The sequence below is a fragment of the Chelonia mydas genome, chromosome 1 (genome assembly GCF_015237465.2).
Source record: "Chelonia mydas isolate rCheMyd1 chromosome 1, rCheMyd1.pri.v2, whole genome shotgun sequence".
NCBI classification, from domain to species: Eukaryota; Metazoa; Chordata; order Testudines; family Cheloniidae; genus Chelonia; species Chelonia mydas.
The window spans coordinates 256,972,869-256,994,258 of NC_057849.1; the positions used below are offsets into that span (position 1 = coordinate 256,972,869).

The following is a 21,390-nucleotide window of genomic DNA, read 5'->3' on the forward strand; positions in this document are numbered from 1 at the left end:
TTATGAACATATCTTTTGGAACTGGAAGTAGGCAATCGGGCAGCAGCCAAGATACACACACGCACACGCACAGCACAAATACAGTCCTGTTAAATGTAAATTAACAGCAAAATAAAGGAAAAGTTTTAAAAAAAAAATTGACAAGGTAAGGAAACTGTCCTTGTTTCATTTAAATTAAGATAGTTAAAAGCAGCATTTTTCTTCTGCATAGCAAATTTTCAAAGCTGTATTAAGTCAGTGTTCAGTTGTAACCTTTTGAAAGATCATACCATTTTATTTAGCATTTCATACATTTCAGAGTTACGAACAACCTCCATTTCCGAGATGCTCATGAGGTTCTACTGTAATTTATATTTCTTCTTTGAATGATTGCTCATGTGTATTCCACAATAGGTGTCGTGCTCGCCACGTGTACCGGTGCCGGAAGTTTTTCCCCTAGCAGTACCCGTAGGGGGGAGTGCCCCCCGCGACCCCTGAAGTGGCGCCTGCCTGGTACGGTATAACGGGAGCTGCGCACTCCCCCCATCCTCAGTTCCTTCTTGCCGCCAGTGAAGGTGCGTCGGAACTGCTCTGCGCCAGCTTTGCTGCAGCTCGTCCCCAGAACTGTTGGTTTGTTCAGCATTAGTACCTGTAGTTAGTCAATGAGCCCGGGCCGGGGCATGCCCCGCACCCTGGAGTTTAAGTCGTGCGGCTCTTGCGGGCCTTCTGTGCCAAGAAGTGACCCGCATGCAGACTGTTTGTGCTGCTTGGGAGAAACCCATATCAGCGAAAGGTACAAGATTTGCAAGTTGTTTAAGCCTCGGACCAAAAGAAAAAGGGACATTAGGCTCCGGGCCATCCTGATGGAGTCAGTACTGACCCCAACCCGGGCATGCCGCTCCGAACCGGTACCCGGCACTGTGCCATCGGTACACGGCAACCCTCTGGTGCCATTGGCCAGTCAACACCACTCCCCGTCCACAGGGCACGCCAAGAGGGCCAAGAAGACTCCCTCTTCTTAGCGGCACCAAGGGATGTCTGGGACAGAGGCTAGGCCCATGTCGGGCAGTCCTCGATCCCCACCGGGGCCCAGGCCTCCAACTCACGTTGGGCAGAATAGCCCGGCCCCTTCAGAACAGGCCTCTCCAGATGTCCGGATGCCGTCCACGCCTGAAGCCCTCCAGGCGGCCGGGGACATTATGTCCACGCCGGTGCCCAGAGCACCGCCGATGTCAGTCCCGTGCTCCAGAGGCAAGCCGCCGCTGAGATCTCCATAGTCGCCTCCAGCCTGGTACCGGTCTCAGTCAAGGGAACGTTCCCGACGCCTATCACCGCCCAGCGATCGCTCGGGGCAGAGTCCAGGTGGATCGCCCTTGATGGTAACCAGACTGTCTGACTGGGTTCCGTCCATCCGGGACTCGTGGCACCGCTCGTCCTCAAGGAGTGAATATTGGTGGGACCGCAGCAGGCATCGCCATCAGTCCTTGTCTCTGAGAGGGTACTTCAGTTAATCATGGCACGGTTGTCTCCGCCGTTCCCGCTTGGACTCCCACGCCAAGTCTCTGCCAAGACATCACAGCCCTAGGCATCAATCGCTGGTGTTTCGCCGTTGTGGGTCCGCCCATCAAGGCTGTTCGCGGAGCAGCTGTTACCGCCAGAACCGGTCCTCCATGTTGAGATCACGGTCCTGTGGCCATCGTAGATCCCTGCACTGCCGTTTCTCCCGGTCCAGAGACAGCAGCAGATCTTACGCCAGCCCCGTCTCCATTCGTAGCCGTCCTCTGATGGGCCGGGCCAGGCCAGCCAACCCTAACAGCCAATGCTGCCGGTGTCATAGCAGGTGCAGTGGCACTGAGCGTCGTGGTCGGCCCAATGGTACCGGTGGGCACCGTGGCCTCCGGCGCAGCCCCCAGTGGGAGCTCACTCTGTGGCTGGAACTTCGGAGGCACCGTCTGCCTCCCTCTCCAGACCCTCGAGAAAGGGGACGGTGGGACATGTGTCCTCGGCACTTGCCCAGAGTCCAACCAGGTGGTGGACCTTCCGGTACCGGCCGACACCCAGAGCATCACACCGGCCTCTTCGGCCCACCTCCCTCAATCCCGCAGGAGGACTTCAGGGCTCAACAAGAACTCTTAAAGAGGGTGGCAGCAAGCCTCCACCTCCAGGCAGAGGAGATGGAGGAGCCCTCAGACTCCCTGTTTAACGTGTTGTCCCCTTCGGCACCGGGTAGGGTAGTCTTGCCTCTCCATGAAGGGGTGGCTAAGATTTCAAATGTTGTGTGGCAACACTGGCCTTGTTGGCCCCCATCTCTGAAAAGGCTGAACGCAAGTACTTTGTACCCACTAAGGGGCATGAGTACTTGTATACCCACCCGGAGCCCAACTCCCTGGGGGTCGAGTCAGTCAACCACAAGGAACGGCAGGGTCAGCCAGCCCTGACCCCAAAGAACACAGACTCAGAGACTGGACTCTTTCGGAAGGGAAATTTATTCATCTTCGAGCTTCCAGCTACGAGTGGCAAACCATCAGGCTCTCCTGGGCCTGTATGAATTCAATTTGTGGGGCTCCCTGCCCAAGTTTGAGGACTCCGTCCAGGAGTGCAATAGGAAGGAGTTCTAGGCACTAGTGGAGGAAGGGGCAGCTGCTGCTAGGGCGTCCCTGCAGGCAGCCTCGGATGTTGCGGACATGGCCGCACAATCAGTGGCCTCCGCGGTGTCCATGAGACGGGCATCATGACTCCTGCTCTCTGGGCTGTCCAGCGAGGCGCAGTCTTCCATGCAGGATCTCCTGTTTGACGGGAAAGCTGTTTGCAGTGGAAACAGATGCAAGGCTGCATGGCATGAAAGACTCCTGCATGACCCTCCAGACTCTGGGCCTCTATGTCCCGGCTCCAGCAAAACCTAAGGTCAAGCCGCAGCAGACTGCCGCCCAGACCGCCCTCCCGAAGTACAAGGCCATCCATAAGAAGCAGCAGGACTATAAGAGATGGCCTGCCCCGCAGCCTGGGTCCTCCAAAGCTAAGCAGGTTGGGAAAGGGCATTTTTGAAGGGATGCTCCAGGGCACCCCACCGGTCCTCATCAGGGATCCACCCCCAATAAAGCTTCCCTTCTCCAACCGGTTGTGTGCTTTCCTCCCGGAATGGTTGCGACCAACCTCGGACCGATGGGTCCTCAACACCATCTCCGGGGCTATACCCTCCAGTTTACTTCCTTCCCGCCCAACCACTCCCCGTCCCCCTTGGGGGACCCCTCACACGAAGCTCTGCTAGTCTAGGAGCGATAGAGGCGGTGCCTGAGGAGTTCATGGGCAAGGGGTATTACTCCCATTATTTCCTTATCCCGGAGGCCAAAGGGGGGCTCAAGCCCATCTTGGACCTCTGACGTCTGAACCAGTATATAGTGAAGCTCAAGTTCTGCATGGTCTCCCTGGCCTCCATCATCCCCTCCCTGGATCCCGGGGACTGGTACGCTGCCCTCGATCTACAGGACGCGTACTTCCACATCCACATATTTGAGGGGCACATCCTCTGTTTTGTGGTGGGACAGAATCATTACCAATTCACGGTCCTCCCGTTTGGTCTGTCCACTGCCCCGAGGGTGTTTACAAAATGCGTGTCAGTGGTAGCAGCCTACCTTACACGATGGGGGGTCCAGATATTTCCCTATCTGGACGATTGGCTTGTCAAGGGCACCTCCCGGTCAAAGGTGAGGGATCATGTGGTGCTCCTCCTGTCCACATGTACTGCCTTGGGCCTGTTGGTAAACAACACCAAGTCCACATTAGTCGTGGTCCAAGGCATAGAGTTTATTGGGGCGCTCCTGGATGCAGTGTCAGCCAGGGTCTCTATCCCACCAGACAGATTCGAGACCCTGAAAGGTCTCATCGAGTCGGTCACAAGGTTCCCGGTGACAACAGGCAGGGTTTGCCTACAACTCTTGGGTCACATGTCAGCATGCACATACGTGGTCCATTACACCAGACTCAGGATGAGGTCCCTCCAGCTCTGGTTGGCCTCGAAGTTCTCCCAGGCCTTGGACCGGATGGACAAGGTCCTCATTGTGCCGGATTCTGTGATCACCTCCTTATGGTGGTGGTCCACCCCAAACAACATGCTCCAAGGGGTCCAGTTCAGGGACAGGGCCCCGTTGTTGGAGCTGGTGTCTGATGCGTCGGACCTGGGTTGGGGAACTTTTAGACCCAAGGTCCATGGTTGGCTCAAGACCTGACCTTACGTATAAATGTAAAGGAGCTCAGGGCGGTGCAGCTGGCGTGTATGGCCTTGTGCTCGCACCTGGAGGGCAAGGTAGTTGGGGTCCTCATGGACAACACGGTCTCATGTTCTATTTCAACAAGCAAGGCGGGGCCTGATCCTCTGCCGCGAAGCTCTCGGGCTGTCAGACTTCTGTATAGCCCACAACATCCACCTGAAGGCCTTCCACCTACCGGGCGCCCAGAATGATAGGGCGGATAACTTGAGCAGGGACTTTTCCTCACAACACGAGTGGTCCCTCCACCCGGAAGTGGCCCACCGGCTCTTCCTAAGGTGGGGAACTCCCCAGGTGGACCTGTTCGCGACTCGGCAGAACTGGCAATGCCCCCGGTTCTGCTCCAGTGGGGGGCCTGGGGAGGGGCTCTATGTCCGATGCCTTTCTCCTGTCCTGATCAGGCCAGCTTCTCTAACCCTTTACCTCATTCCCTCCAATCAGCAGGGTCCTGGAGAAGATAAAAGATTAGACAAGGCTCGAGTCCTCCTGATTGCCCCGGAGTGGCCCAGGCAGCATTGGTACGGGACCCTCACGGGCCTGCTGGTAGTTCCGCCATGGCTGTTGCCGCTCTGCCCGGACCTGCTCTCTCAGGACCAGGGCTGCCTCCTCCATCCCAACCTGGCGGCTCTTCACCTCGGGGCATGGCTGCTCAATGGTTAGGTGGAGAGGAAAGGACGTGCTCAGAGCAGGTTCAGTGCATCCTCCTCAAAAGTAGATGGCCCTCCACTTGCTGCACTTATTTGGCGAAGTGGTCCTGGTTTTCTTGGTGGGTGGTGGACCAGGGTGTCTCCCCGGTGACTGCCCCAATCCAGCTTATCCTTGATTACCTCCTCCACCTGAGGGCCCAGGCCTGGCACCCTCGTCAGTCAAGGTGCACCTGGCAGCCATATTGGCCTTCCATCCGCTGGTGCAAGGGCACACGGTATTTTCCCATGCTATGGCTGGCTGGTTCCTTAAGGGTTTGGACCTTCTTCTTCCGTATTCTAGACCCTCGGTCCCGCAGTGGGACCCAAACCTGGTGTTGGCTCATCTCATGGGGCCCCTGTTTGAACCACTGGTCATGTGCTCTTGGTCTCACCTCTGGTTGCAATCACGTCGGCCAGGCGAGTCTCGGAGCTCAGGGCCCTGACCTCTGAGCCGCCATACACGGTCTTTCATAAAGAGAAGGTCCAGCTCCGCCCACACCCCGCGTTCCTCCCGAAGGTGTTCTCCGACTACCACGTGGGTCAGGACATTTTTCTACGGGTCTTCTGACCCACGCCTCACGTGTCCAGTGAGGAGTGCTGTCTCCACATGCTCGATGTGCGGCAGGCTCTGGCTTTCTACCTTGAGCGGACCAAGCCGTTCAGAAAGTCCTCGCAGCTGTTCATCGCCTCGGCTGAGCGTGTGAGGGACCAGCCGATTTCCACTCAGCGGCTTTCCAATTGAATCACTTTGTGCATCTGTTCCTGTTATGAGCTGGCGGGTGTCCCCCCGCCACCCATTGTGAGGGCACATTCGTCTTGGGCGCAGGCCTTGTCGGCTGCCTTCGTGGCCCACGTCCCCATCCAGGGCATTTGTAGGGCCACCACATGGTCTTCGGTTCACACATTCACCTCGCACTATGCGATGGTCCCCCAAACCAGGGATTTCTCCGGGTTCGGCAGAGCTGTCCTCCGTCCTGGGAACTTGTGAACTCCTACCCACCTCCAGCAGATCTAGCTTGGAATCACCTGTTGTGGAATACACATGAGCAATCACTCGAAGAAGCAAAGACAGTTACCTCTTCCGTAACTGGTGTTCTTCGCGATGTGTCGCTCATGTCTATTCCACACCCCGCCCTCCTTCCCCTGTGTTGGAGTTGTCTGGCAAGAAGGAACTGGGGGTGGGGGTGGGGGGTGGGGGCAGCTGTGTAGCCAGGTGGAGGTCACGGGGGGAGCGATCCAAAAAAAAGGCGCCACCCGCTGCGGTGCTTTTACTCCTCCGGGGGCTGGCCCTCGCTCGCCCCGGAGGTGCCGGCGGAGACCCAGAGCGCCGCCGGAGGACGAAAAGCGCTGCAGCGGGTGGCGCCTTTCTTTTTTTGGATTGCTCCCTCCTGTTCCCTCAACAGGGGAAAATTTAAAAGGCGCCAAGACATTGACAAGGCGCCACTTGTGCTCAGGGGGGAAGCAGCTGCTCCCTCCAGCTATGCCACTGGGGAGAGTGCAGCTCCCCATATACCTTGCCAGGCAGTATACCCCCCCTACAGGTACTGCTGGGGGAAAAACTTCCAGCACTGGTGCATGTGGTGAGCGCGCACACCTAGTGTGGAATAGACCTGAGCAGCACCTCTCGAAGAACGCCAGTGACGGAAAAGGTAGCTGTCTTTTTGCACTTTAAGCTGATAAAAATGGAATGTATGTTAAAAAAAACAACCTGAGAGATTGTATAGAGATCCCTTTTGAAGGCCAATCCCTCTGTCTTGCTCTTTTGAAAGTGCTGCTGCATGTCAGCTTTCTGGGGCCTGTGTGTGTCTTTGCACCTTGCTTGCTGTCACAATACTAGGGTACATTGAGTTACTCCCGGGGGACTTCTGTGCCAACAAATTAAAAATTCTGGGCACAATATTTTAAAATTCAGCATATTTTGTCAAAATAACACTATGTAATCATGCCAGTTTCAATTATGTTGGTAATTTATTACACAATACCTGTCAGCAAGTATGTAACAATACAGACACAAAATTTTCTCCCAGGCGTAGAGCATTAAAGAAACCACTAAAGCAACCCAGTTCCTGTTTCTCTGCCCCCTCCCCTACCCAGAGCCCAGCCCCAGGGCAATGCCCCCCCCCCCATGAGCCCAGCCACTTGCAGCCTTTCCCCCCCTCCCCCCCCCCACCCCGACCACAGCTGTAGGAGAGCCCCCAGAGCACAGCCACAGCCTCCCTGTCCCAGACACTCACACCCCTACCCCCAGAGTCAGTCACAGAGCACCCAGCCCAGACACTTGCACTCCCTCCCACACCAGAGCCCAGGGCTTCAGAGGGAAAAACAGCCTGATGCTGGCTCAGTGTGTGTGTGGAGTTTCCTGCACACCACCACCTTCCTTCAGGACATGCCAGGACCTACAGCTGCCCAGAACCCTTCAGCTTCATCTCCCTCCCATCCCCTGGCAGTGTCTTCTATTTGCTAGCTGGGCTCTTTCCGGTCTTCTGCAGCCCATTTCGGGGGGGAGGGGGGGGGACAATTCTGCGCAGAACATTAATTTCTGCACAAATTCTGCATTGCACAATGGCACAGAATTCCCCCAGGAGTAATTCAGTGGAGGAGAGGGGAGAGGAGAATATGCTACCAGCAATTTAAAAGGAACAGGGAAAAGTGGGTAGAAGTATATGCACATTGACACCAAGCTGCTTTACTGAGTTTCTTCTATGGTATCCATTCTTTACTTTTGAGAACAGGGAGACTGCCAGTCCTTCTACTGTATTTTATGTGGTCTGCTGGGAAGAGAAGAACTCATTTGTTTTTAAATCAGGGCATCAGATATGCTGCCCCTCTACTCAGTCTGATCCTGTCAAGGGTATTAAAGGAACATCAATTTAAACGTGACACTTCTGTATGAAAATTTGTAGTTGTCATTACAAATAACACCAAAGAATAATATAACAGAGATTAGAAGGGAAGGAGGAGATTTTTCCTCATATTTTATGGGTTGTGCAGCATCTCTTGTGTAATCAGTTCAGTTTCCCCTGGCTTTTGGTATGTGTGTGGGGGGGTGTTTTTGGGCTAGATCAGTTACATATCAGTGGGGAGTGAAAAGCATTTTAGGTGATTTGTAAAACCACAAAAATTAGGAAGCTGCTTTTAAACTGTTTTTCAAAGAACTGATTGGATTTCTTGTGTCCCTTAGGGGGAATCTACCTGTTTAAAGTCTCCATAAAACTTAGTTTCTGGGAGGCAGATTTCTTCCATGAGCCTGTCTGCCAGGCTTCAGTACACTTCCCTTAGCTGTTGCTCTCGGATTTTTTAGACTGCTCCTAAGGGCAGGAACGATCTCATACTTTGGATGTAGACAGTGCCTAATACAATAGGACCCAAATCTCAGTTAAGGCTTCAGGGTTGCTACCATAATACAAATATTTACATAACATGGGTAGGTCTCTCATCCTGGCAACAAACTGAGGGGCTTACACAAAGCACCTCACTGGCTGGTCAGCTTCTGGATATTGCAACCTCAGACTGTACCCTGGACATCTGCCATTGCTCCATGGACTCTTCTTGCTCCAATGCCATGACCACATCTGTTCCTAATAAAGACCTGTTGCCCAAGATCCTACAAACCCCAGCTGAGTCCTCAGTTTATGCTCTCTAGGACTGCAGTAAGCCAGCAGGTCAGCCCCAGTGTTTGCTGCTTCACATCAGTGTGATGCTGTGCTCCAGCACAGCGTGTTTGTCCTTACTTTGCAGCTGCAGGTTTCTAGATCCCCTCTGGGCTGAATTGCCAGTCCCTCCCGCTGGCATTTGGGGAGGGGAAGTTAAACTTATAAAAGTGGGAAGCCTAGTTGCATTTTCCCTCACCTTGAGTTCCCTTTTCCCACTGACACAAATGTTCAAAATGTGCATTAAACAAATGTGCTATAACAGCTGTAGATTGTAGAGAAATTACTGTACTTATCTGAATGTCAGGATTAACTCCCATGAGAAGTGATTTCATTTCCCAACTGCCATTTTGGAAAGGCTTGAGATTCAAATTCAAGCTGACTTGGGTTTTTAATACTTTTTAGAAATAGTGTTGTGAGTGCTCTCCTTGTCTGCAAGGCCCTTCCCACCTTTACGTCATCCATCTATGACAACAAAAATTAGAAGTGAAAAAAAATCTGTTTGCTGACCCAGTCGCTACGCTGACTAGTACAGTGCCCATTCAGTCTCATTTTCTTTTCCTAAAGTTCTATACTCCTCCTCTTCTGCTAGTTCAGGCTCTCTCCTGTGCTGGAGGAGATCCATCTTCACTATGCCTGTTACTCTCGTACTCAAGGGAATCTCTCCATCCTGCTTAAAAACATAGCTCACAATCTACCCCTGTGTCACTGCTTCCTCTAACTAGTAAATCAGTGGACAGGTCCCAAAAGATGTGTATTGCTGTTGATTTTTCATGCCTGTTTGCACATCCTCTCTCCCTGTGAGAATCCCATTGCTGTAGCTGCTCTTGTATTGTGGAGAACTGTATGAAGACGTAACATTACATTGTGGTTTTATTTCATGGTGAGATTTCAAGTATTCGTCTCCATTTCTCACTTATTGATTTTATACTGTGTGACTCAAAGAGCAAAATAATTATTCCCAAGCAGCCATACAGAGTAGTATATCGTACAGTACACAGGGTTTTTTTGCATAGAAGATATGAGCTTTGTCTAGACTAGAGAATTGTACCAAAATTTCTAGTTTAGTTCTACCAGTGTTAACACTGCTAGAAACCCATCTAGAGAGAAGCTGCTGTCAACTTTTTATAGTGTTATCTATAACTAAGCTTGGTAGGATTCAACTTAATTTGTTGTCAGGGATACACATATGTTTCACTTGACACACATCAATAGCAGTTTGTGAGTACACCCTTCCTCTTGCAGCAATCCAGTGTCACCCAAATTTCTTCCAACCATGAAAAGGCAATAGATAAACAAAAAAAGCTGAAAACCTATAATTTCATGCAACTGATAAAACTGCTTTAAAAAAACAAAAATCAATATGGTTGCAATTACCCCCCAAAAAACCTTAGTAGATGTGTCTGTAACCTGGCTCAGAGCAGCTCTGATACTATAGGTTAGTGATTCTCAAACTTTTGTACTGGTGACCCCATTCACATAGCAAGCCTCTGCCTGTGACCCCTCCCTTATCAATTAAAAACACTTTTAAATAAATTTAACCCCATTATAAATGCTAGAGGCAAAGCGGGATTTGGGGTGGAGGCTGACAGCTTGTGATCCCCCACATCATAACCTCATGACCCCCCGAGGGTCTGAGAACCCCTGCTTAGGCGGCTCAATACCCATGAATGCACTAAAGCTGAGTTATAAGAGCTGAATCCTTCAACTCACAGGGCTGGAGGGATGAATGTGAATGGCATTGAATGTTAAGATGTGATTGTTCGAGGTTGTGCACGTTAGCGTGCCTGGGCGTAAAGCGCCAGCTGGGGAAAGGGAGAACTGGTTCGCTGTCTAGTTGTTTTCTAACATTGCTCCGGAAGCTCGAGGCCTTGGGCCATTTAGCTCAAGACGCATAAGCCGCAGCCACCCAGTGTGCACTGACTGGGTAAAGCGGAGGAAGGGGCAGCTCTAGCTCAGCAACGAGGGGGTGCCCTGAAGCCCTCCGTGCTGAACAGAGCAGCAGGGAGGAGGATGTGAGCGAGCAGAAATAGGAGACGAAGTGAGAGGACCTGGAAACTGGATTAACGCCGCCACTCCCCCCCCCCCGCATGTAGACAAGCCGCAGCGGGGCCGGACCCTTCGGTGGTAGCTGCTCCCAGGCAGGCAGAGGAGGCGCTGCTGGGGGCGGGCAAAGCAGCAGGAGACTCCAGGGAAGGCTATAGGGAGCAAAGGCAGCCCACCTCGGAGCTGGTAGCGCAGCCTGTCTCCCCTCTCCGGCCGCGCACCTGGACCGACCCTCAGCCGGGCCGCCTGGTTCGTAAAATAGGACGCACCTCCCCCGGATAGGGGGCGCGGCGCCGCACTGACCTTCTGCCGTATTTCACGCTCGGAGGAGGACGAGGCTGTTTTACGACGCTCGCGCGGCCACGCTCTACCCTCCCCTGTGTTCCGTCCTGCCCTCCTGCCGAATTCCACACTTGGCGGGGCGGGGGCTCTCGCGCGCTTCTGCGAGCCCGGCGTGCGGCTGGCGCGTGAGACTCCCGCGGAGGTGTCCTGGCGCTCGCGGGCCCCGGGGGAGTCGCGGCTGGGCCATGGCGGCGCCCGGCGCGGAGGAGGACCCGTTCGGCCGCTACCGCTCGCCGCTGGTGTCGCGCTACGCCAGCCCCGAGATGGGCTTCAACTTCAGCGAGCGGAAGAAGTTCGGCACGTGGCGGCGGCTCTGGCTCTACCTGGCCCAGGCGGAGAAGGTACCGGCGGGACCGAGCGCGGCCCCGGGACGTCTGCCCCGCGCGCGCTGTGGGGTGCGTGTGGCGGGGAGCCCACGGGCCCAGCCCCACTGCTGGGGGTGCAGACGCAGCTGCCAGGTCCGCCCCACTCTTCCCCCCCCCCCCCCGGTCGGGGCGGGGTGCGCGTCCCTGTTTGACAGAGGGGGAAACTGAGGCACGCGGCGGTTCGGGGCCGGTCCCGGGGGCCCCGTGGCGGAGCCGGCACTGAGGACTGCTCGCCCCGGGCGCTGAGTGCGGGACCCTGCTGCCGGGAGCGGGGGTCATGCGGCACGTGGAGGGCTCCTGGCCGGCCGCGCCCTTTAGCAGCAGCGCGGTTGGAGTTCCCTGACAGGGGGGCGAGGGAGGGGGAAAGCCCAGCCACACTCCTAGCCGGGATGGGAGGGGGTGTCCGCTTGTCCTATGCTTTGGAGCTGGGTTAGAAGCAAAGAGGGCAGAATCTCCTAATCTTGAGGGATGGGATTAAGAAAGAGGAAACTAGCCTGCGGATTGGGAGACTGACTCTCCCTGGGAGACGGGGGTGCTAACGCTGTAGCTGATTTTGGCAAGAGTGGGAAATAGGATCCCAACCTGGGGAAACGAGACAGTACCACAAATTTCAGAGTAGCAGCCATGTTAGTCTGTATTCTCAAAAAGAAAAGGAGGACTTGTGGCACATTAGAGACTAACAAATTTATTTGAGCATAAACTTTTGTGAGCTACAGCTCACTTCATCGGGTGCATTCAGTGGAAAATACAGTGGGGAGATTTATATACATAGAGAACATGAAACAATGGGTGTTACCATACACGCAGTAACCAGAGTGATCAGGTAAGGTGAGCTATTACTAGCTGGAGAGCGGGCGGGAGGGGGGCGGACCTTTTGTAGTGATAATCTAGGTGGGCTATTTCCAGCAGTTGACAAGAACATCTGAGGAACACTCGGGGAAGGGGGAGGAATAAACATGGGGAAATAGTTTTACTTTGTGTAATGACCCATCCACTCCCAGTCTTTATTCAAGCCTAAGTTAATTGTATCCAGTTTGCAAATTAATTCCAATTCAGCAGTCTCTTGTTGGAGTCTGCTTTTGAAGTTTTTTTGTTGAAGAATTGCAACCTTTAGGTCTGTAATCAAGTGACCAAAGAGATAGAAGTGTTCTCCAACTGGTTTTTGAATGTTATAATTCTTGACGTCTGATTTGTGTCCATTTATTCTTTTACGTAGAGACTGTCCAGTTTGGCCAATGTACATGGCAGAGGGGCATTGTTGGCATACGATGGCGTATATCACATTGGTAGATGCACAGGTGAACGAGCCTCTGATAGTGTGGCTGATGTGATTAGACCCTATGATGGTGTCCCCTGAATAGATATGTGGACACAGTTGGCAACGGTCTTTGTGGCAAAGATAGGTTCCTGGGTTAGTGGTTCTGTTGTGTGGTGTGTGGTTGCTGGTGAGTATTTGCTTCAGATTGCGGGGGCTGTCTGGAAGCAAGGACTGGCCTGTCTCCCAAGATCTGTGAGAGTGATGGGTCGTCCTTCAGGATAGGTTGTGGATCCTTGATGATGCATTGGAGAGGTTTTAGTTGGGGGCTGAAGGTGATGGCTAGTGGCGTTCTGTAATTTTCTTTGCTGGGCCTGTCCTGTAGTAGGTAACTTCTGGGTACTCTTCTGGCTCTGTCAGTCTGTTTCTTCACTTCAGCAGGTGGGTATTGTAGTTGTAAGAATGCTTGATAGAGATCTTGTAGGTGTTTGTCTTTGTCTGAGGGGTTGGAGCAAATGCAGTTGTATCGTAGAGCTTGGCTGTAGACAATGGATTGTGTGGTGTGGTCTGGATGAAAGCTGGAGGCATGTAGGTAAGTGTAGCGGTCGGTAGGTTTCTGGTATAGGGTGTTGGTTATGTGACCGTTGCTTATTAGCACCGTAGTGTCCAAGAAGTGGATCTCTTGTGTGGACTGGTCCAGGCTGAGGTTGATGGTGGGATGGAAATTGTTGAAATCATGGTGGAATGCCTCAAGGGCTTCTTTTCCATGGGTCCAGATGATGAAGATGTCATCAATGTAGTGCAAGTAGAGTAGGGGCACCACAAAGGAGACCTTGGCTGACTGGGAAAGGCGCAGGGAGAGAAGCCAGATTCTGGTTTCCAGAGGTGGTTTTCTTCACCTTCACGCAACTTTCCAGGTCGGTCTGGTTGTACACGAAACTAATGCAGGGAGCTAGTGACTGAAGTTCAAATCCTTCTATGTCATAATAAACTACAGAGGTATTGGCAAAAGTTAATGTGTACATTGCCCACCCAGATTAAAACCAAGATTGATCCTAACGCTCCACCATTCTTTTACTCTTCACTGTACGATTTGCTGCGAAAGTGATCTGCAAAGTGAGAAGGGGGAGAAATGGATTTGTGCCCTGATTTGCATCTTTATGCTGTATAAAGAAGGCCTGAAAGTTGTTTTTCTGCTGATATTTTTCATGAAAAATCTAAGCAAGGACAGTCTTTGAGAACCGAAGAGCTAGTGAACAATGACATCACTTGAGCAAGGGAGAAGAGATTTTTATTCAGACCATTTAACGTATTTTTAACATCTATTTAATTTTGATGACCAGCATTTTAGTTTAAAGGAAGCCTATATGAAAGATGCAGCACCTTCACCCTATCAGTTATTATGCTAGAGCTCACAATAAACATCCTTGCAGCCTCTCAGGGGTTCTCCAGCAAAAGCAGGGAGACCTGATTATTTTTGATCATTCTAAGCTAAGCAGAGAAAAACATAAGCAAAAAAACCCATCTTTCAGGCCAGCTATATACATAATTTTAAAAGGGCACAAGCCTAACTTCATATGTAGTTCTATGCAGGTCATCATCTGTACTGCGGCATGGTGTGTTTTTTTCAGAAAAGAGGTTATTGACCAGGCTAACAAGCTGTAACTTTTTGTATTTCCTACACTCTTCCTGAACTCTCCATGCCTCTGTGAGGTTAGTTTCATAAAGCTACTATAAACAGTTCTTGAGGAAGGAAGAGTTTTATCTTCTGAGCCCTTCTTCCATTAGTGAGCTGCTTGCCTGCCAGGTGACTTGGCTGACCTGGAATATTCTAATAAATGTCCTCACCTTGGTGTAAATCTGTGCCATATGCAGTCATTAAAGTGATCCTCAGCCTATGGCTCTTATGGAGCCCATATTTCTGGGATTATACTAATCTTGGGCAGAGTGAACAGAATGCTCATCCCAGGAGTGCTTGCCACATTGCCTGATACATACACAGTAGTACAGTGAAATTGAAAGAATAAACTGTTGATGCTAAGACCTCATCCTATGAGTCCAAGCACTTAGAACGTGGAAATTGAAGGAAGAGGTGACTTACTCCAGGCTTTTTCCTAGTAACTCTGAGGGGGAGTGGTTGGAAAAGACAGACTGTGCTGAATGGATTTGCAGCGAGCCAAGACATTAAACAATCCTAAAAATGTAGGACTGAAAGGGACTTCAGTAGGTCACCTATTCCAGTTCTCTGCACTGAGGCAGGACTAAGTATTATCTAGACCAGCGATTCTCAAACTTCATTGCACCGTGCCCCCCCTTCTGACAAAAATTACTATGACCCCAGGATGGGGGTGTGACGGGTTGGATCAGAGAAACCCCTTGGGGCTGCCAACTGATGTGCCAAGACTACTTCTGCCCCTGCTTTCCCTGCCAGCTTGGGACTCCAGCACTCTGTCTTGCTGAGCCAGATGCACCAGTCTGCTCCAACACAGACCCAGGGTGCCCCAAAGCTGCAGACTTAACTGAAAGCAACTTAAGAAGTGTTCCTGTCTTTAACACTCAGATGCCCAACTCCCAATGGGGTCCAAACCCCAAATAAATCCACTTTACCCTGTATAAAGCTTATACAGAGTAAACTCATAAATTGTTCGCCCTCTAAGACTGATAGATAGAGATGCACAGCTGTTCCCCCCCCCCCCCCCCCCCGGTATTAATACATACTCTGGCTTAATTAGTAAATAAAAAGTGATTTTATTAAATACAGAAAGTAGGATTTAAGTGGTTCCAAGTAGTAACAGACAGAACAAAGTGAATTACCAAGCAAAATAAAATAGAACACGCAAGTCTATGTCTAAGAAAACTGAATACAGATAAAAACCTCACCCTTAGAGGAATTCCAGTAAGCTTCCTTTTACAGACTAGTCTCCTTCTAGTCTGGGTCCAGCAATCACTCACACCCCCTATAGTTACTGTCCTTTGTTCCAGTTTCTTTCCGGTATCCTTGGGGGTGGAAAGGCTCTCCCTTTAGCCAGCTGAAGACAAAATGGAGGGGTCTCCCACAGACTTAAATAGACTTTCTCTTGTGGTTGGAGACCCCCTCCCCTCTCCCATGCAAAGTCCAGCTACAAGATGGAGTTTTGGAGTCACATGGGCAAGTCAAATGACCACTCATGACTCAGAACTTAAAGGTAGCAGCCATGGCTCACATGCTAGCTTGAACATCCTCATGTAGACTTCTTATGTGGAATGGAGCCTCCCAAGATCGATTGTTCGTAAGTGCTTCTTGATTGGGCACTTAATTTGTACATTCCTTTTTCAAGAAGCTGACCAAATGCTTTACTAAGGCTACTTAGAAATCAAGCAAGTACATAGCCAATATTCATAACTTCAAATACTACAACTGACACATGCATACAAATAGGATTAATAGATTCAGTAGATCATAACCTTTATAGATATGTTACATGACACATGTAGCATAAAACATCTTCCAGTTATGTCATATATACATTCATAAGCCTATTTCCATAAAGTCTTATGGGGGCACCATCACAGGGGGACCGAAGCCCAAGCCCATCCTAGCCCTGCCACCCTGGTTGGGTGGGAGGGACGGACACAAAGCTGAAGCCCAAGGGCGTCTGTCCTGGGAAGGGAGCATGTAACCTTAGGCCCCCTTCCCAGGGCAGTGGGGCTCAGGCTTTGGCTTCGGCTCTAGGCACCACAAGTCTAACACCAGCCTTAGTAACCCCATTTAAATGGGGGTCTTGATTCAGTTTGGGGTCCCAACCCACAGTTTGAGAACCCCTGATCTAGACCATCTCTGACAGGTATTTGTCTGATCAGTTCTTTAAAACCTTAAATGACTGAGATTCCACAATCTCCTTACATAATTTGTTCCAGTGCTCAGCTACCCTTACAATTAGGAAGTTTTTCCTAATGTCTAACCTACATCTCCCTTGCTTCAATTTAAGCCCATTACTTCTTGACCTGTCCTCGGTGGTTAAGGAGAACAATTTATCACCTTCCTTTATAACGACCTTTTACATACAGCGGACTCTCGCTAGAGTGCGCGTCACTTTAGCATGGATTCGCAGTGATGGATCCCAAATTTAAATATTTAAATTAAATTGGGATCCATGGTAACACGGTCCCCACGTTAACGCGGTACCGCGCATGGATCTCGAACCCCGCGTTCTAGCAAGGGTCCGGTGTACTTTAAGGCTGTTTTCATGTCCCACCCTCAGTCTTCTCTTCTCCAAACTATACAATTTTTTCAGTCTCCTCATGGGTTTCTAGACCTTTAACCATTTTTGTCACTCTCCTCTGGACTTTCTCCAGTTTATTAATCAAGTGGAAGAATTACTTCTCGTGTCTTGCTTGCAACAATCCTGCTAATACATTCCAGAAGGATGTTTTCTTTTTTTGTAACAGTATTACATTGTTTGCTCATATTTAGTTTGTGATCCACTATAACCCCCAGATCCCTTTCTGCAGTATTCCTTCCTAGACAGTCATTTCCCAATTAGTATTTGTGCAATTGATTATTCTTGCCTAAGTATAGTCACTTTAAATTTGTCTTTATTGAATTTCATCCTATTTAATTCAGACCATTTCTCCAGTTTTTCAAGATCATTTTGAATTCTATTCCTGTCCTCCAAATTGCTTGCAACCCCTCCCGGTTTGGTATAATCTGCAGACTTTATAGTGTACACTTTATACCATTATCCAAATCCTTTATGAAGGTATTGAATAGAACTGGACCCAGGACAGATCCCTGTGGGACTCCACTCAATATGGCCTTCCAGCGTGATTGTGAACCTTTGATAACTATTCTCTGAGTAGAGTTTTCCAGTCACTTGTGCACTCACCATATAGTAAGGTTCACCCATCTTATACCATCATTACTTAGCAAGCATGTTTGTATTGATACATGACAAACACACTGGAACATAAAATTTGCAGTGGAGTGTTAAGTCAACACTCAAACTCTGCAATTGGCTGGCTGTTTTGTTCACTGTTATGGTGGCTCTCCAGTTTTGCAGGGCAGAGGATCGTTGCACTAGAGCAGAGGTAGTCAATTATTTTTTGTCAAGGTCCGAATTTCTTGACCAAGGTATATCCAAGGTCCAGTCTCCAGAGAGAGCTTTTTTCATACTGCAATAACAATAATGACAATAATAACTAAATAAAAAAGTTTTCATGGGCCATTCAAAAGTATCTGGTGGTTTGGATTGGCCCACGGTCCACCTATTCACTACCCCTGTACTAAAGTGTGAACAGGCAATGCACAGTCTCATCGTGTCCCCTTTCTGCTCCTGGGACCGTGGCACTGCTTTGTTGCCTCATCACTCCTTGAGGAGAGGGTGCCTACATCAAAATATATATGCATTAAATGGGCACCTTACTCTGAAGTGTCAGGTACTGGACATAGTCAAAGCTGAGATCCTAATGTCAACTGAATGAGCCAGTGGCTAGGGCCCTGTGAAATCTGCATTAATGTGAACATGGGCGGAATCAAAACAATAGCAGACTCCAGCGCGCTGTGTGTTTTTTAAAAATAAATAAAAATCTGGCATTATATAAAAAATAGATGCTTGGCAGTAGAAAATGAAGCTTGATGAAACCTACATGCACAAATTTTGTACCGTGTGGGAATTTTCAAAGACTCGTATGTACACACACTGAGAATGCTTTTTCACCTTTTACCACCACTGTAGGTTAACTGACTGTTGCTTAGACACGTGGCCCGCTACTACTAGTGTGGTTCCCCCCCATGGTTCAGTACACAATTTAGCATGTCTAAAAGGCATTCTACAACTGGAAAACGCTCATCCAAAAAGCTAAGAAACATTATGCTGACACCAAAGGGAAGAGCTAGTCAGTTTCCCTAATGACGTCTGTGAATCGGGCAGTATAATGTTCTGAAAATGCGGTCAACATACAATAGACTGGACCCGAAAAGATACCTGCAACGATCGTCTAATGTCAAAAAACCATCTGAAGAATCGTGCCACATATGACTAGAGTCATTGAGATTCTCACTCTCTACAGAGAACAATTGCAGACAGTATGAAATCTGCAGATGCCAGAGGGGAGTTTGTTGAAGATTTTGTTGTGGTCTGTGCTGAGGCTGATATCTCATTGGAAAAAATGACGACACTTCCATGTTTCCTCTTAAAACACTGCCGGAGGGATGGGGGAGTGGGAATTGTCTGAAAATGAAGCGGCACGTTGGCAGATTTAACCTGCTGTGTGTTTATCAGGAGCACATGGTGGCATTGCTGGCCAAAATCCATGGGGAAAAGATTTCCTTGGTGATCGACGAGACGACAAATATCTGAGAGTGCAGTGTGCTAAATATAGTCATAGGTATATGTTTTTTATTTTATTTTACTATGATAGATACTTGAGTAGATGCTTTTTTATAATGTGTGTATTGACCTTTAGGAAAATCTTTTATATTTAGAAAAGACTAATCACTTCTGTGATTTAAAGTACAGATAATTTAAGAAAAAACGTTTACGATGCTGTGACCCCTTATAATAGTCCTTAAAAAAAAAAAAAAAAAAAAAAGTACCACATTAGAATTTGAGCTATTCTATAAAAAATACTTATTTAATTTTATCAAGATTTCATATTTAATGTGCATTAGGAAATTAAATTCTGTATTGCAATGCACCTGTAATATTTATTTAAAAAAAAATCTTTTTAACATTAAATGATACTATAATGATTTTGAAACTGGATTTTTTTCCATTACTGAATTTTAAGTTTGTTTAATGAACTCCTCCACTAACAAACAAGTCGAAAAATTATGACCACAGAATGTATTTTTTTTTTTTTTTCAGGTGTTGAAGATCAGTACTATTTGACTGATGTTATAGTCATGGAGAGCTGCAACACTCCACATTCTCACAGGCTGTTCTGGTGTCAATGGTTAGGAACCAGTTCACCACACTAATGTTTGGGCAGTTGTAACTGACAATGCAGCATACTGCATCAAAGCATACAGAGAAGCACTGAAATGTGTCATGCCCAACAGTATACATGTGACATGTCTGTGTCAGATAGGTAATCAGTCTGATAAGTGAGATGTGGCTGCATTGTCACTTCTTTAGCGATGTGGCATCTTTCATTACTTGGATGAAATCTGCCTTCTTCAAAAAGTCATCCAGAAAATGAAGATGCGTTGCTTTTCTTAAGTCCAAAGATGATGTGCACACCACGAAGGTCCCCCTGAAGCAGTACATACAAGATGAAATAGCTGGTTTCAAGCAGTAAAATATCATTCAGATCACACTGATCTCTACAAGGACATTTTTGAAAAAAGAGAAGTCATTAGCACAGGCTGTGACAAACCTTTTGGCATTACTTAGCAGTCAGGAGAAATCAGACTTGCTGACACTTAAGACAGCTTTCATATCTGAAGCTTTCCCCAAACTGATAACACCCCTGACCATCTTTGATGGTACCCACTGCCCTACAGTTGTTTCAGCTTTCAATATTATGGAAGACATGGCGTCTTACTTGCTTTCTGGAACAGCCAAAACTTGGGGGTTTGGTGAAGAAACTGAAAGACTCTTGGATGACTTCTCCATAAGAGAGAAGAGAAATACCCTGGACAATATGGATGAAACCTGTCAGCTTGCTTTTACCAAATTCCAAACACTGAGATGTCCGTCCAGCAAAAGACGTGTATTGACAGGCAGATTCCAGCCACGCAACACAACATTGATCAGTACAGCAAGCTACCACCTTTTGCCCACTCCTCATCAGAACTGTATGAACCAGGGGCTTGTGTTTCTGCGCAACACTCAGAATGAGCCCATCCCAGATCCACTGGATCTTTGTTCCTTCATACCCTTCCAGTAAGCACAAGTGCCTAGAGTAGCAGAGGTTGCCCTCCTTAGATCTTCCTCCCTGTCAGCTCTCTAGACGCAGCTAGAAGCTATAGTAAATATAAAAATCTACTTACAGACAAGAGGGAATCACTTTCTGAGGAAAACACTAAAAGAATAACCATAATGTACCACAATGGAGATGTCTGCTGGAGATGGCAAAAATGTTATTTAAGTTTGTCAATTTATAATGCTACTCACCAATAAACAGTTGACTGTGAAATTATTTAATCCAATTTGAAATTAATTTAAGCATTCTTTCAGAATATAGGAGCTTGAAAGTAGCAAGTTTAAGTTAGAATGGCAGCAATGACTGCTGCAAGGATGGATTATTTTGTTTAGTGCATTATTTTTATTTTTTAATCAAATGTGATTTTAGTTAAATTGACACTGTTACAGGCTCTTACTTCTATGTACTTGTGTTACTGTACAGCAATGTCAGTGGTCATATGACTGCTACTTTAAAAAGTGATTTAAAATGTTACTTTTACTGTGTAGTGTATATCTGCAGGATGTTTTGTTTAAATTGTAGGGTTTTTTTTTTGTAAAATCCATTTTCCCCATTGCAATCTAATATTGAAAATTTCTGTGCATTTATAATAAGGCTACTTAATAATGTAGCAAACAATTTTGATTAAAAACATAAAGATGGAATTTTTTAATGGAAAAAAATGAAATCCAAAAATAATAAATCTAAAAATCCACAATAATAAAATGGATTTCATAGGCCCCAAGTGGTCTCATCCAGTATTGTAGGTGTCGTACTAGATTATATGGGCAGTTATATGATGTGGTGTTACTATATGAGCCTTGAGTTCATGCATGGATTTCTGCAATTGAGGACAGAACAAACCACAAACTTTTAGAGGAGTTGATAATATTTGACACTTTGTGTTCAAAGCATAGT

The 21,390-nt window shown here is 48.5% G+C and overlaps 1 protein-coding gene across 3 annotated transcripts in view; it reads left to right on the top strand.

Annotated features, from left to right (window-relative positions):
• Nucleotides 1–10,500: 10,500 nt before the first annotated feature.
• Nucleotides 10,501–21,390, top strand: part of ADSL (adenylosuccinate lyase) — a 46,989-nt gene continuing 36,099 nt past the window's right edge. The window contains exons 1-2 of one of the 3 annotated variants that reach the window (XM_037882138.2): nt 18,875–18,954; nt 19,434–20,453. Coding sequence is in view for 2 of the 3 variants with exons in the window: in XM_037882129.2 (XP_037738057.1) it covers nt 11,154–11,309 (156 nt within the window). In the remaining variant the exon portion in view is untranslated. Of the gene's footprint in view, nt 11,310–18,874; nt 18,955–19,433; nt 20,454–21,390 lie in introns of those variants that run through there. The other 2 variants (XM_037882129.2, XM_043543827.1) reach the window with 2 other exon arrangements.